At 43.8% G+C, this 12,431-nt stretch overlaps 1 protein-coding gene across 2 annotated transcripts in view; it reads left to right on the top strand.

Annotated features, from left to right (window-relative positions):
• ME3 (malic enzyme 3) overlaps window positions 1-12,431 on the top strand; it is a 126,219-nt gene that overhangs the window by 83,016 nt on the left and 30,772 nt on the right. For both annotated transcript variants that reach the window (XM_074535110.1, XM_005485788.4), the window contains exons 5-6: window positions 3,581-3,742; window positions 6,647-6,750. In XM_074535110.1, coding sequence (XP_074391211.1) covers window positions 3,581-3,742; window positions 6,647-6,750 — 266 coding nt within the window. The remainder of the gene's footprint in view (window positions 1-3,580; window positions 3,743-6,646; window positions 6,751-12,431) is intronic.

Genomic DNA, 12,431 nt, shown 5'->3' with positions numbered 1-12,431 from the left:
ATGCTTTTCTTCCTCAGACAATTTTCAGGCTGAATTTCAGTTTCAATTTCCAGTCAAGGTGGGACTTCAGAGACTCTATCATGTATGTATGCAGTCAAGAACGACTTTTTCAGAGGTAGCAGGGTCATGGTCAGTGAAAAAAAATGTGCATATTAATAAAAGTGTACAGAATAGGGGCCCTAGTGAAAAAGTAAAATATGTGTATTGAAGAATTGTGTGGCTAACTTGTACTAAAGCTCTTTACAATATCTCTGTAATTAACATGCTTGTAGGACTCCTTCCCAAGTCCAGTGAGTCATGCAGCATCAAGAACACTGGCAACTCTGCAAATCATGTTTGATATCCAGCAGCTGAAAATATTACTGACACCCCACCCAAAAAGTGTTCTTGTGAAGTGTTTTTCACTAGAGCTCGGGGCTGGGCAAGTCCCTGGCATGCAATGAAGTCAACACTTAAGACAGGTTTTGCCAGTCACCACACTTTATTCTATCAGTCTGAAAGTACATCTTTCTGGGAATTTCCATGGCTATTGACTGGGTTTTGGTTTCCTGTCAATCATCTGCTTCTTCCCAAAACAAAGGTTTGGCAGCTGAGAAAATATTGCAAGCATTTTCCATTTCTAAGGGGGAAAAAAATGGAAATTTAACATATTTTCAGAAAAAGTGATCACAGTCATACAAACTTGTGTTTGGAACCATGGAGAACAGAGGCAGGCTAGGTATTTTGTCCTTGTTCTGTCCAACAAACTCAATATTTCCATTTGTTTCCAACTCAGAACTGTGAGCAGAATTCATTATGGCTAATAGAAATGTTTTTGCAGATGGGGAAACTGGCACAGAAAGATTAGAGGCTGTTGTTGAAACAGCCCCTCTGGCACCCAAAACAGACCACAGCAGAGGCAATGGTCCATGAAAGAGATTCAGACTATCTACTTTCCAGGTCTGCCAGACTACAAAGGCAGCTCATTTCAGCAGCACAGGTTCCCTGTGTCTTTGTGCACAGACTTCATGTCTGAACTGGTAGGCTACTGGAACACTCAAGATTTTGAGATAAGCAGAGAGGCACCTGGACTGTGCCTAAGTCCCTGGAGGGACCCAGTTTTGTTGGTTGTTTTTAAAAGGCTGAACACCCCCCACTGTTGAGCACCACCCACTAAAGACAGTGCAGAAATACCTGGAGATGCTGCCCACATTTTGCTCATCAGATTTGGCTTATTAAGGCTTCATGGCAATAGTGCTTACTGTAGAAATGGGAAATCTGGGCCAAACCCTGAATCCTCTGCCTGGAAGGTCTGGAAGGGTGCTGGTGCTCTGCTTAGCTTAGCAAAGTTTCAGCCAAGCTCTAATGAGCCACACCTTCAACCCTCCTGTCAAAGCTGGGCTGCCTTGAAATAATCATAGTACCAGAAGCAGAACAAGTGAGAAGAAACCATTTCTGGTCATACTTATGTGGGAATGTGGGAGGTTTGTGTCTCTTCCAGGATGGCTAATGAATCCTGACATGATGAAATATTGGATGAAATGCTGGCCATACTCAGGAGTGCCTTCCCATGACAATTTTGTCTCTGCTTCCTTAATCTTGTACTCTTTTCTTCACAATGGCCCATCTAAAGCAAAAAGAATGCAAAGAATCATACAGGATGGGTGTCATCCTGGCAGCTATGAATTCAAGCCACTCAAAGTGAGGATTGTGAAGAAACATGTATTTTATTCCAAGACAAGTGTGCTGCCATGCAAGCTACTGCACTGGCCTTCCATCCTTCCTTGCCTCCCTTCATTCCTTCCTCTTTCTGTGGGATGCCTGCCCTAGAAGTGCACTCAGGATCTTGAATCCCCACCAGGATTACTGCTGTACAGGGCTGCTCAAAATCCTTCCCATGGAGTGTTTTCTGCTGGTTCACTCAATGTAGAGTATCAGTTCACCCTGTAAAGGCTAACCTTGTGCAATCAGTGCAGAGAACTGGGAATGCCAACAGCAGCACTTGTCTCTCTGCATTGCCTTGGCAGCTTGGAGATCAGTGTAGCACTCTGGATCACTCTGCTGGGCCACCTGCCTGCTACTAAGGCACTGCACACCTGCACTGGTTAACTGGGTGCAGCCTGACGTCCCCAGAGTCATCTTAGTTAATATCAGCTACCTAGTCTCATATTGTGAGTACTTCTGCAGTGCCAGTGAAGAGGGAGCTGAGCTTTTCAAAGAGAAATTCATCTGTTCCCAAACAGCTGCTGGAGAGAGCAGATGCCCTCTGGAGGTTTCTGTCTCTCCCCATCAGATGTCAAATGAGTTTAGAAACCATTTAGATGGCTGTCATAAACTGCACACCTAACCTTTATACAGTGACTTCACTAGAGTCATCAAGAAAATTTGTATCACAGATGAAAGAAAACAGATTCCTAACTGTTAAACCTGTAACCTCCTACCTTCAGGTAGAAGGATCTGCCCTGCTCAGCCAGAGATTAATGTCCTCTTTGTTGAGCTCTGATCATATGAACATGATGTTCATAAATAAAATAAAAGCATTATTAAAATAAATAAAAGCATTACTTTAACATCCTTGTGTATCAGGTGTTCACAGAAACTGTGCTCTTTTTTTGGGGTGTTTTTCAAATCCAAAGAGCCACAAACAAACGTGAATCCAGTTCCCCCTTTCTTACTAATTGCAATACATTTCTCCCATGCTGTATTTTCTGTTCTGACTCATTTGTCAGTGCTGCCTTGAGGAGCTTTGGTAACTATAGAGTGCTGCAGCCCATCCAAGGCTGAAGAATTTTTCTCTCTCTGATGGATATCTAAATGCTATTGAAAGGTTTTTAGGTTTGCCTGAGAACACTTATTTGGATGACAGGGGATCAGTGCTCCAGAAAAATATTTTGATTTATTAGAACTTAATTTTGTTTTAATATTCTCTGCATAGTTGGAATATTAATCTCCATTTAATTTAATTTCAGCATAAACCTGCAGCAATTAATATGCTTGCTGATTTCCCTATTCCCACTACTGACTTTCAATCCCAACTGCATCCTCTGGGCGTAGTAAAGAAGTAAGCACACACCCAAAACCAGATGGAGCCCACCCAAAAAGAGACTTTCTCATTGCTGTCACTTCTCATTGATTCAAAAGGAAAAGCAAATAGCAAAAAGTTCAAAAATGTGTATAGTTTATGTTGAATAAGAAAGGACACTGAAATATGTTTCTTCCACAGATGCAGTTCCTAAGCACACTTTATTCTTCTAGAAAAAAAGATGAAAAAAATCAAGGCCAGATATCATTTGTGATACTTCTTGTAGTACAGCTGGGGATGCACAAAAAGCCATGCTGCTGGGCTCTGTTACAGTGAATTGAAGTACTCTCCAGCAGAGCTGCTGTTGTCCCACACTGTGAGCTGCTTCCTGTTAACCACACTTTCTCTACCCCCAAAAATGAGCAGCCTCCTGTTGCTGACAGCTAATTAACATGCTGTCAGGGACAAGGAGCAAATATCCATTGCACAGTGCATCTGCAAAGTGGCATCAGTGTGGAAACAGTGGTTTTGCTTCTAGAGCCTTGGTAACCCCAAACAAGTGCCTTTTGATCTTCCTAGGCTATTGTGGTGACAGATGGAGAGAGGATTCTTGGTTTAGGAGACCTAGGAAGTTATGGCATGGGCATCCCAGTTGGAAAGCTCGCTTTGTACACAGCTTGTGGTGGAGTTAACCCACAACAATGCCTCCCTGTCCTGCTGGATGTTGGCACAGACAATGAGGTAAGACAATTTTTCATTAATCTGACATGGGGAGTAAAGAATCAAGATTAGTGCTTAACTGGTGCCAGTTCCCTAAATGTGGAGACAAGACTGGAGACATCCAAAATGTGATGATGGCTAGACCAGCACTGCAGAAAAAAGGGAAGGTTTAATTCTGGTTTGATGCATGAGAACCTTTTTTCCTTGTGGGGAACTGAAATAAGCGCTAAATAGACTCATGGTCCCTGGTGAGAAGACTCAGTCTCAGAGTTACCAGCTGGAGCTGAAAGCTCAGCTCCACCTTTCAGCATGGCAAGGTGAGTTGACAGGCTTCATACAGGAGGTCCCAGAATGATTGTTCCTCTGGTAATTGTGAGGGACCAGGCAGATATTCATGTCTGTGTAGAGATGACTATATTCCAGAAATGGAGAATCCCTGGTGAGCGGTTTGAGAATGATTAATGTCACTGTTTTGTTAGATTACACATGCTACTGCACATGATAACCAAGCAAGAGGACTCCATCTGTTTGCAGATTCTTGCCTTATGACTCTGGCTCAGAAAGGCCAAAGTGAAACATTTCAGCAATGCCAGAATGGACATCTGTGAGGATGTCTTTTTAAAGTTAATATCCTATAGCGATTTGTGATGGCCTGGGCTTGTCCATTTTTGTAAAATGAACTTGTGCTTCACATGACCCCAAACCAAACACACATTTCTTGAGGGACATGAAAAATCTGGGGTAAAAGAGCTTTGAGTTTGTGTATAAAGACAAATTAATGCTGACATTTTCAGACATGCTGATGCTCACTGGACAGCTAGATTTTCTACACCTCTTTCAGTCCTGCCACAAGCTTCTCACATTGGACCCTTGAAAAGAATGAAAGAATGCAAAATCAGTGCCCATAACTGACATTTGAGAATCTCAATTACCTCTTAGGTCTCTGGCCCCAGGATTATGTTACCCCTTTAGCATAGCAGCCTGTCATGGACTTGTGGAATACAGGGTGTGCTCATCTCAGCCTGATTGATGGTCTTTCCTGAAAAGGGAGAGCTCTGAGTTTGGACCCACTGAGGCTAAAGCAGGAATTGTGTCTCAGTCTCTCACTTACTGCAGTCTCCAGTCAATAGAGCATTGTACTTTTGGATCCTTCATCTCTTCCTTGTCCTCCGTGCTGATCTGCACACCACCAGTGCTTTGAGCCTCCGAGCTGGAGCTTCTCCCAGAGGGATCTGGGTAAAAGTGCCCTTCCCATGAAAAGCATCTGATGGGGCATGTCCATCTTGCTTCTGTCTCAGCTGACAATGGTCACTAAAATCCAAACTGGCACCAGTGATTTTTAGGCCTCTGCAAGGGTCAGATGGCATCAGAAGAAGGGATTTAGAGAATCAGTCTTGGACCCTTTTTCTTCCGCCCAAGATTAGATGTAATTTATGTCTTTAGGAACTTCTCTGTGATGGCAATTTCCACATCTGGGGTTAATATATAGAAGCTGCTGTTTTCCAGCAATATGAACAATGTATTTCCTCACCATACAAGTAATTTGTTTGCTTATTTATTTAATGGCGTTCTCTTGCACATAAACCCAGATTAACTGAACCCTAAGCACATCCTAGGAGCATCCTGCCCCACAAGTAAACTTGTTTATCAGTGCATTAATAAGATACCTCTTATATGCATTCATCCTGTTCATCTCTGCCCATCAACATCTGGTGAGCCAAGTGTGACTCTGTTGCTAACACATGAACCTCAGGTAGAACTCAGTAAATACAGCCATTGTATTATATTTTTAGCATCAGTTGCCAGCTTATCCTCCTGACAATCTTTGTGTACACATAATACTTTGTGTACACTTTCAGCAAATCAGTCTCCTTTCAGAGCCTGGCATTTCTCAGCTTGTCTGTGGCAGAATTTTGTGCTCCCTGAACAGGGCCCAGAGCACAGTGCTGTAGGAGCAATCAGGGAAGTTATGCAAATGGGTCTCCTTTCTGTTTCGTGGCCCTGCAGAGCCCTAATGTATCAAACTCACAGCGAAACCTCTTTCATCTTTCCTTCGAAGGGAAAACATCTGTGGCTGTAAAAACAGATCTGATGTTAGCATACCTGCCAATATTTAGGGCTATATGGCTGCAGGACAATAAATGTGAGATGGGTCATCCTCCCCTCATGTGGATAGTTTGGTTCCTGAAATTGAAAGGGGAGTTCCTTTGCAGTGACTCTCAGAAGTGTTGGCCTACCTGCCTCCTGCCGGTGTTTGTCCTGTAATTTCCGTGCTGACCCAATCCTTTTTAGGTGAGTTGTGGATGTTGACTTAACACCTTGGAGGAATGGCCTGAATTTATGTTCCTATTGAGAATCAAAATATAAATTAATCTGTTGTATGAAAATACCTTGACTTTATACCTGCCAGATAATTGAGGTGAGTGCTAGGCAGGTGCAGGGCTTGGGAACATTCTACCATGTGATTGTGGTCTGTGCTGTCACCTAAAAGGCCTAAATGGCACATCATTTCAACTTACATCAGATGGTCTTCATTGCACAAAGCACTGTTAGTGGTCAACAGCTGTCCTGCCCTCAGTTCAAAATTAAGAACTGAATGCACAGTGAACACCCCCACACAGGGTCAGTTTTATTCACTGAGAGTAGGCACTTTGGCAGAGAGCCTTTGGTAGAGATGTTCTGGGGATGCAGAGCTCCATTTCCTATGGCAGTCAAGAGCTGTTGCATCCCTCTGACTTTATTTATGCTAAAAGATAGGCCACAGCTTCCTACAGAAATACTTCCTGCTTGGGAGGAGACGTGTGAGCTGGCATAGTAAGTAAAAGTAATATGACTTCATCAGACAAAAATTTTTGGTAGGCTGGGACATAAATCTCTGTCTGTGTGCAGAAGAGAAGATGTCAACAGAATTGCTTTGTGTCCTAGGCTCTCCTGAATGATCCACTGTATATTGGACTGAAACACAAGAGGGTTCGTGGGAAGCAGTACGACGAGCTGATGGATGAGTTTATGCAGGCAGTTACTGACAAGTAAGTGGGGTTATATACATGGCTCCTCCGGGCTGCTTCCATTTAAGAACAAATGTTGCAACTCCTGAAATAAACATCAGTGTAATTGATCATCCAAGCAAAGGAAGGTCATTTCAATGCAAGTCTCCTGGGTGGTCTGCAAATGACTCTTTGTGCTTGAACACTCTGTGTCAAAAATATTTGTCTCCAGAGAACTGGAATGGGACTGACTATTTATAAGCATTTCCTATCCACATAGGCCGGAGGTGTCAAACATATGTCCTGTGGGCTGGATCTGGCCTCTGTCATGTATTTATGAGCCTCATTCAGTATAGTCAGAACCTAAACTTTGGTTTGTTTACACTTTAGAAAGGAAGTTTCTAGCTCTTGCCGTTGTGAAGGAAATCATCTAAATGGAAATGGCATGTTCCTTCATGCAGAGTGGAGTATGCAGACTGCCTCTCTATGGCTTTGTCAAAAATAGGAATTTTCCTGCTGGCATTTAAGTCTGTGGAGTCAGAAGGCCAGGATGATATGCACTGTCCTTTTAAGTGTGGGACAGACCAGCTGCATACTTCCCTTCATACTCACTAACTGGGATAGAGGGTCTCTGATGTACCAGGAAGTTTAATATGGGAAGAGCAGAACTACACCTCAGCCCTGTGCACCTCTCTCTGAAAAATAAAAGAAAATGTATTAAACTCTCCATGACTATCCAAAGAGATTATCATAAGGAGGAATGTGAGCTCAATTGTTAAGGGAAGAAGACTCATATTTGGAAAACTTTTTTTGCCTTTCCTAAAACCACAGATGATACTGATAAGGAGCAGTAGAGAGCTGCAGCCTCTGCCTGATTGCCAAGCTGCTGCCTGTCTCTTCTTCCCAGGGAAGGAGCTATGTTTGACCCTCCCTCTGTGTGCAGGCAGCTGTATGTGTGTGTGCTCCTGCACAGAGGGGAGGGAGCGGGTGGTACATGTGTCAGCACCTCACAGTTCCCTGTCTCCCTGGAGGCAGGAGGCACCATGAGCAGTGTCTGACACAGCACCTGCCCATCCACTGACAAGGATGGGTTTGCACATGGTGGGACTGCCCTGCTGGCTGTGGTGGAGGAAATAGGGACAGAAATGCAGAGGACTATCCAGTCACAGCTGAACCTTCTTTACATCTGATAAAGAAGGTAAATTATTTGATAGGACAAAGGACATTTGATAAATGTCATTTGATTACATTGTAGTATTGCATTAGATGCTTTGTGCATTATCTAGTGGGAAGAAATTCTTAGAGGCTAGAAAGCTGGTAAAACACAACCAGGAAATCACAAGAGACAAGTAGAAACGATTTAAGAGTCATCAGGGTTGATTTGTGGGGGTTTTGTTTATTTTCATTGAAGTCACTAATTAATCCTTCAGGGAAACTCCATCCTGCTTTTTTTCTGGCCAGAAGATCATGGGGGTATTGCAGTGTTGCTGTTGATGATAGGATGGGAACAATAGAATGAGAAAGCAGATTGTGGTCTCAGCCATCATAAATTTGGCTCTGAGATTTATGCTTGTGGTGTTAAATGCAAAGCTCATTGCACCCACTAAAGACAATTTGCCTTTTCTGTGCTTGCTGTTGGAGAGGAAGGATTGGCTGTTATTTTCCTGTGTTTAGTTTACATGAGCTAATCTCCACATTGAAGGGAGAAGACCATGAAACAATGAACTCTTATCTTGGGAGGCTGTGAAGTCATGTCTAATGCTTTCATCCAAGTATTGGTAATCAAGTTCCTGGGGCCCCTGTCCCTGCTTTTCTATTTCCCTTAACCAGGATGAATTCCTTGAACACAGTAATGCCCCTGAAAGTTCTCAGCAAAGTGGGGCTGGGAAATTATGCTTTGCACTTCTCTATTCACATCTGTAAAGTATTTGGAGATCCTAGAGTGAAAGGAGCCATTACCCTATATTATCATCCTGACCACCAGCATACTTTAAAGCATTGTTGGAGTGTGATCCTTATGCACTCTGGGCTGGTGAATAATCCTGCTATTAGCCTGGGTTTGGCAAACTCATATGAAGCAGGTTCATTTGGTCTCAAATTTCCACTGGAATGATTGGATTGAACCCAGTAGGAGCTCTTGCTTCTGTTACGAAAGGAAGCAGAAATTGTTCAGAAGGTCAAGAACATGCTGCTTTATTGTAGCCTGCTTCCACTTTTGAGGCAACCTGTGAGTCTGAGCTGCTGCAATGTCTTATGCAAGTCTGTAATGTCACATGCAATTTCAGTTGCTTGGGGAGGAACCTTTTGGTTTTTTGCCACAAATCCCTTGCAATTTGGGGATTTCCTTTTCATCTTGATATTCATGCAGAAATTCTGTCTGCTCCCTGAAGGTACTTAAACTTCTCATGGAAACCATTTGTCAGTCCCTCTGCAGGGTTACCTCCCACCCTGTCAAAGCACTGCTGGCTCAAGGGACATTTGTCACTGAAGTGGAATGTGTTGGAGCCCACAAAAAAGCCAAGGGAGTGAAGATTTAATCTTGTAATGGAATAATAATATCAAACAGATGTCAAATTTCTGCTGCTGGAGACCGATAGAGTCATAGAAAGGACTCCTGGTCTCATAGTACCCACCTAGTGAAACAAGGCGTGTGCCAGAGGCTTCAGAATTAGCAGTTCCAATATTTTGAAATAACGTGTGGGCACCCTGGGCAATTTTATGAAGAAAAGCTTTTTCTGGAACAGCTGGATAAATGTTTGTGTTTTCCTGCTGCCTAAACCACCATTCATTATTCTTTCACCTAAAACGTGAAACATGTAAAATGACTCAGCTCTTTAACAACAGCTCTAAGCTATGCCTTTTGCTCCTCTTGGGAAGCAACTACAATGCAAAATTTGGCCCATTGAGCCTACCTGTGTCTGAATGAAGCAGCCTGACAAATTGCTGTTTTTTCACAGTGAGCAGCAATAATGCTTCACATGGGAAAATGTACTGTGCTTCAGTTTCCATTTGCTCAGTTACTGTGGCAAAAAGTCAGTCTTGCTCTTAACCTGTTACATCTCTCTAGGCTGAAATAAGTATTCACCTGAAGTGTCCAAGGTTTATAATCGGAATAAACCACAGAGCTTCTGGGGCTTGAATATCTGATCAAATTAATGCTTGTGTAGCTTTCATCATGCTCCAAGGGGCCAGACCTGTCCCAGAACTCCAGCCTCCATTTAGAGCTCTAGCCTCAGTCGCTGGCTGGCAGATGTGGAATGTGCAGCCTGAGACTCTATGAGATACAGTTCCCCACGCCAGCAAACCGTGTCACAGAAGCCTCATTAACCTGTCATAACTTCACTCCCCTTTTCTTTCCAATCAGTGCTTATTAACAGAGTGACCAGGGGAGCAAGCTTTCTGTGTGATAAGGCAGAGCACAGGAGGCATCAGGAGATCAGCATTCAGTTTCTCAGATGGGAAAAGAAAGATACCTCTGCTGAGTTTCTTTTGCCTTGTGAATGTTGCATACCTGATTTCTCTTTGCCTAATGCCTTCCCAGTACTTTTACCCACAAACATACCAAGTCAGGTCTCATGTGCTCTTCAACAATCAGAACCCACCTCTGTTTTAGTAGTTCTTGAGGGTCATGGATCACAAATTCACCAGCACTTTCCAAAAACAAAATCACCAGTACAGGTACACCCCCATGTTATTTCTTCATATGCTCTGGTTAACGTGGCTAATTGATCCTGAAAGATTAGACTTTATTTTCTAGGCACCAGTATCTAGGCACTGATGGGCTTCAAAAAAGCCCTCACATGTTCTGCTAACGCTCCAAGTCACTCGCTAGCATCTGTGTGTCTGTTAGGAGGCCTGCACACCATCACTGGTGCCTGGGCATCATGTAGACCAGATCCATCCCTCATGGAATACAAGGTGGATATTCTCCTTGCCCATCTGCCCCAGTTACCATGGCCAGATGGACTCTGACAACATTCATGAGGGAGAAGTGATGAAGATGGGAAGAGCCACCCCAGCTGTGCACTGTCCTGGCTTGATGTGAGATAAGATCATCAGCCAGCATCTGTAATCTGCTTTAGGACACTGGATGATGTTTTAAGTCAAGGAACAATATTTAGGTTTCATTAGCTTGATTTTCTGCTACTGAAGAATGACTGAACTCCAGATGTGCTGCTAGGGATCACTGTGGCTTTTGTTACCATGAATTCAAAGCCTTTGGGTAACCCAGTTACAGATGTCACAAAGCCCTCTGCTCTGGGCTTTTATCTGGGCTTTTCCACCTATGCCAGATGAACCACAGCAGTTTCAGTAAGATGCAGCTGGAGAAGCTCTGTTTGTGCAGAAGGTACAGGGTGAAGCTCTGTCTGCTCCTTGTTGTGTGTCAGAGGGTAGCTCAAGGTTACATCTGAGGGTCAGCTCTAATAGGGTTGCATTTCCTGCTTTTGGGCCTGCTCCTGAGAAGCCTTGTATCTCCAGCTGCAGTGCTTCCTCTTGCCAGCCACAAGCAGGATGGTGTCATTTTGCATAAGAGCAGTAGAATGCTCAAAGCAGCCATTACTGCTGGTCTTAGTGCTTCAAAGTCATGAGATTGGATGTGCAAGATAGTTGTTTGGAGGTTTTTCCTTAAAAAGAATGTAATGAAAGTTGACTATGAACTTTCAAGATTCTTTTTTCCCCAAGAACTTGGTAATCTTAATTTCATTTAGCCCCTTATCCTGTTTCTAACAGTAGCTCATAGCAGATGCCCTGGCATATGACTAAGAGCAGCCATCCTTAGCACATCCCCCGGTTTCCAAAATGTACAATTCTGGGTTTTCCTGATATGTTTGTGCTTCAAGGGGTGCTTTAATTGACACAGCACTCCCTGAATCCACAGCAGGCTCTGTGCCTCAGAGCATGGTGCTGATGTTTATATTGGCAGAAGCCCAGTGAGACTCCTGCCCAAAGTTAGAAATTATCTGTAGCCTAAGATGATGGTGAGGCAGGCAGTGGGTCCTGTTGGGTTTGTGATGCAGCTCCCTGGCATGGGATTTCTTAACCCAGGACCCAGAGTTCCTAAGTTTGCATTGGCTCCAAGGTATCCCTGGAGCCTCCTCTCTTCCAGGCTGAACAACCCCAGCTGTCTCAGCCTGTCTTCAGTAGGAGAGATGCTCCAGCCCTTTGATAATCTTCACAGCCTCCTCTGGACCCACTCCAACAGGTCCACATTCTTCTTGTATTGGAGTCCCCAGAGCTGGATGCTGGATCCAGGTGGGGTCTCAGGAGGGACAGAATCCCCTCCCTTGCCCTGCTGCCCACATTGCTTTGGCTGCAGCCCAGGACACAGTTGGCTTTCTGAATATGGGAGCATATTCAGTTCTCCATCCAGCAATATCCCCAGGTCCTTCTCCACAGGGCTGCTCCCAGCTGGCCTCTGAGGAGCTGCCTGACCAAACTGTGGCCTGTGGCCAGGAATTGTGTGGCAGAGTACTGCTGGGCTGATGAGAAGCCTCGCAAGAATCGTAGTAACAATTGAATGCTAAAATTGGCTTCAGGACACCAGAGAGACTCAGGTTCTAGTCTTGTTTGACTTGCTTGAGTGGACTTTGTTTTTCCAATCTTAAATGCTGAGCACTTGCCAAGCATTCTAATTTTCTGATTATGGGCTTCTTTACAGATAACTTAGTTTTTTTTGGAAATCAGAATTTGGTGGCTGGTGTTTCAAGCAGCAATAGGAAGAT

Source organism: Zonotrichia albicollis, chromosome 2 (genome assembly GCF_047830755.1).
Source record: "Zonotrichia albicollis isolate bZonAlb1 chromosome 2, bZonAlb1.hap1, whole genome shotgun sequence".
Taxonomy (NCBI): domain Eukaryota; kingdom Metazoa; phylum Chordata; class Aves; order Passeriformes; family Passerellidae; genus Zonotrichia; species Zonotrichia albicollis.
The sequence above is the reverse complement of the archived record's forward strand: the minus strand, read 5'-3'. Positions and strand labels throughout refer to the sequence as shown.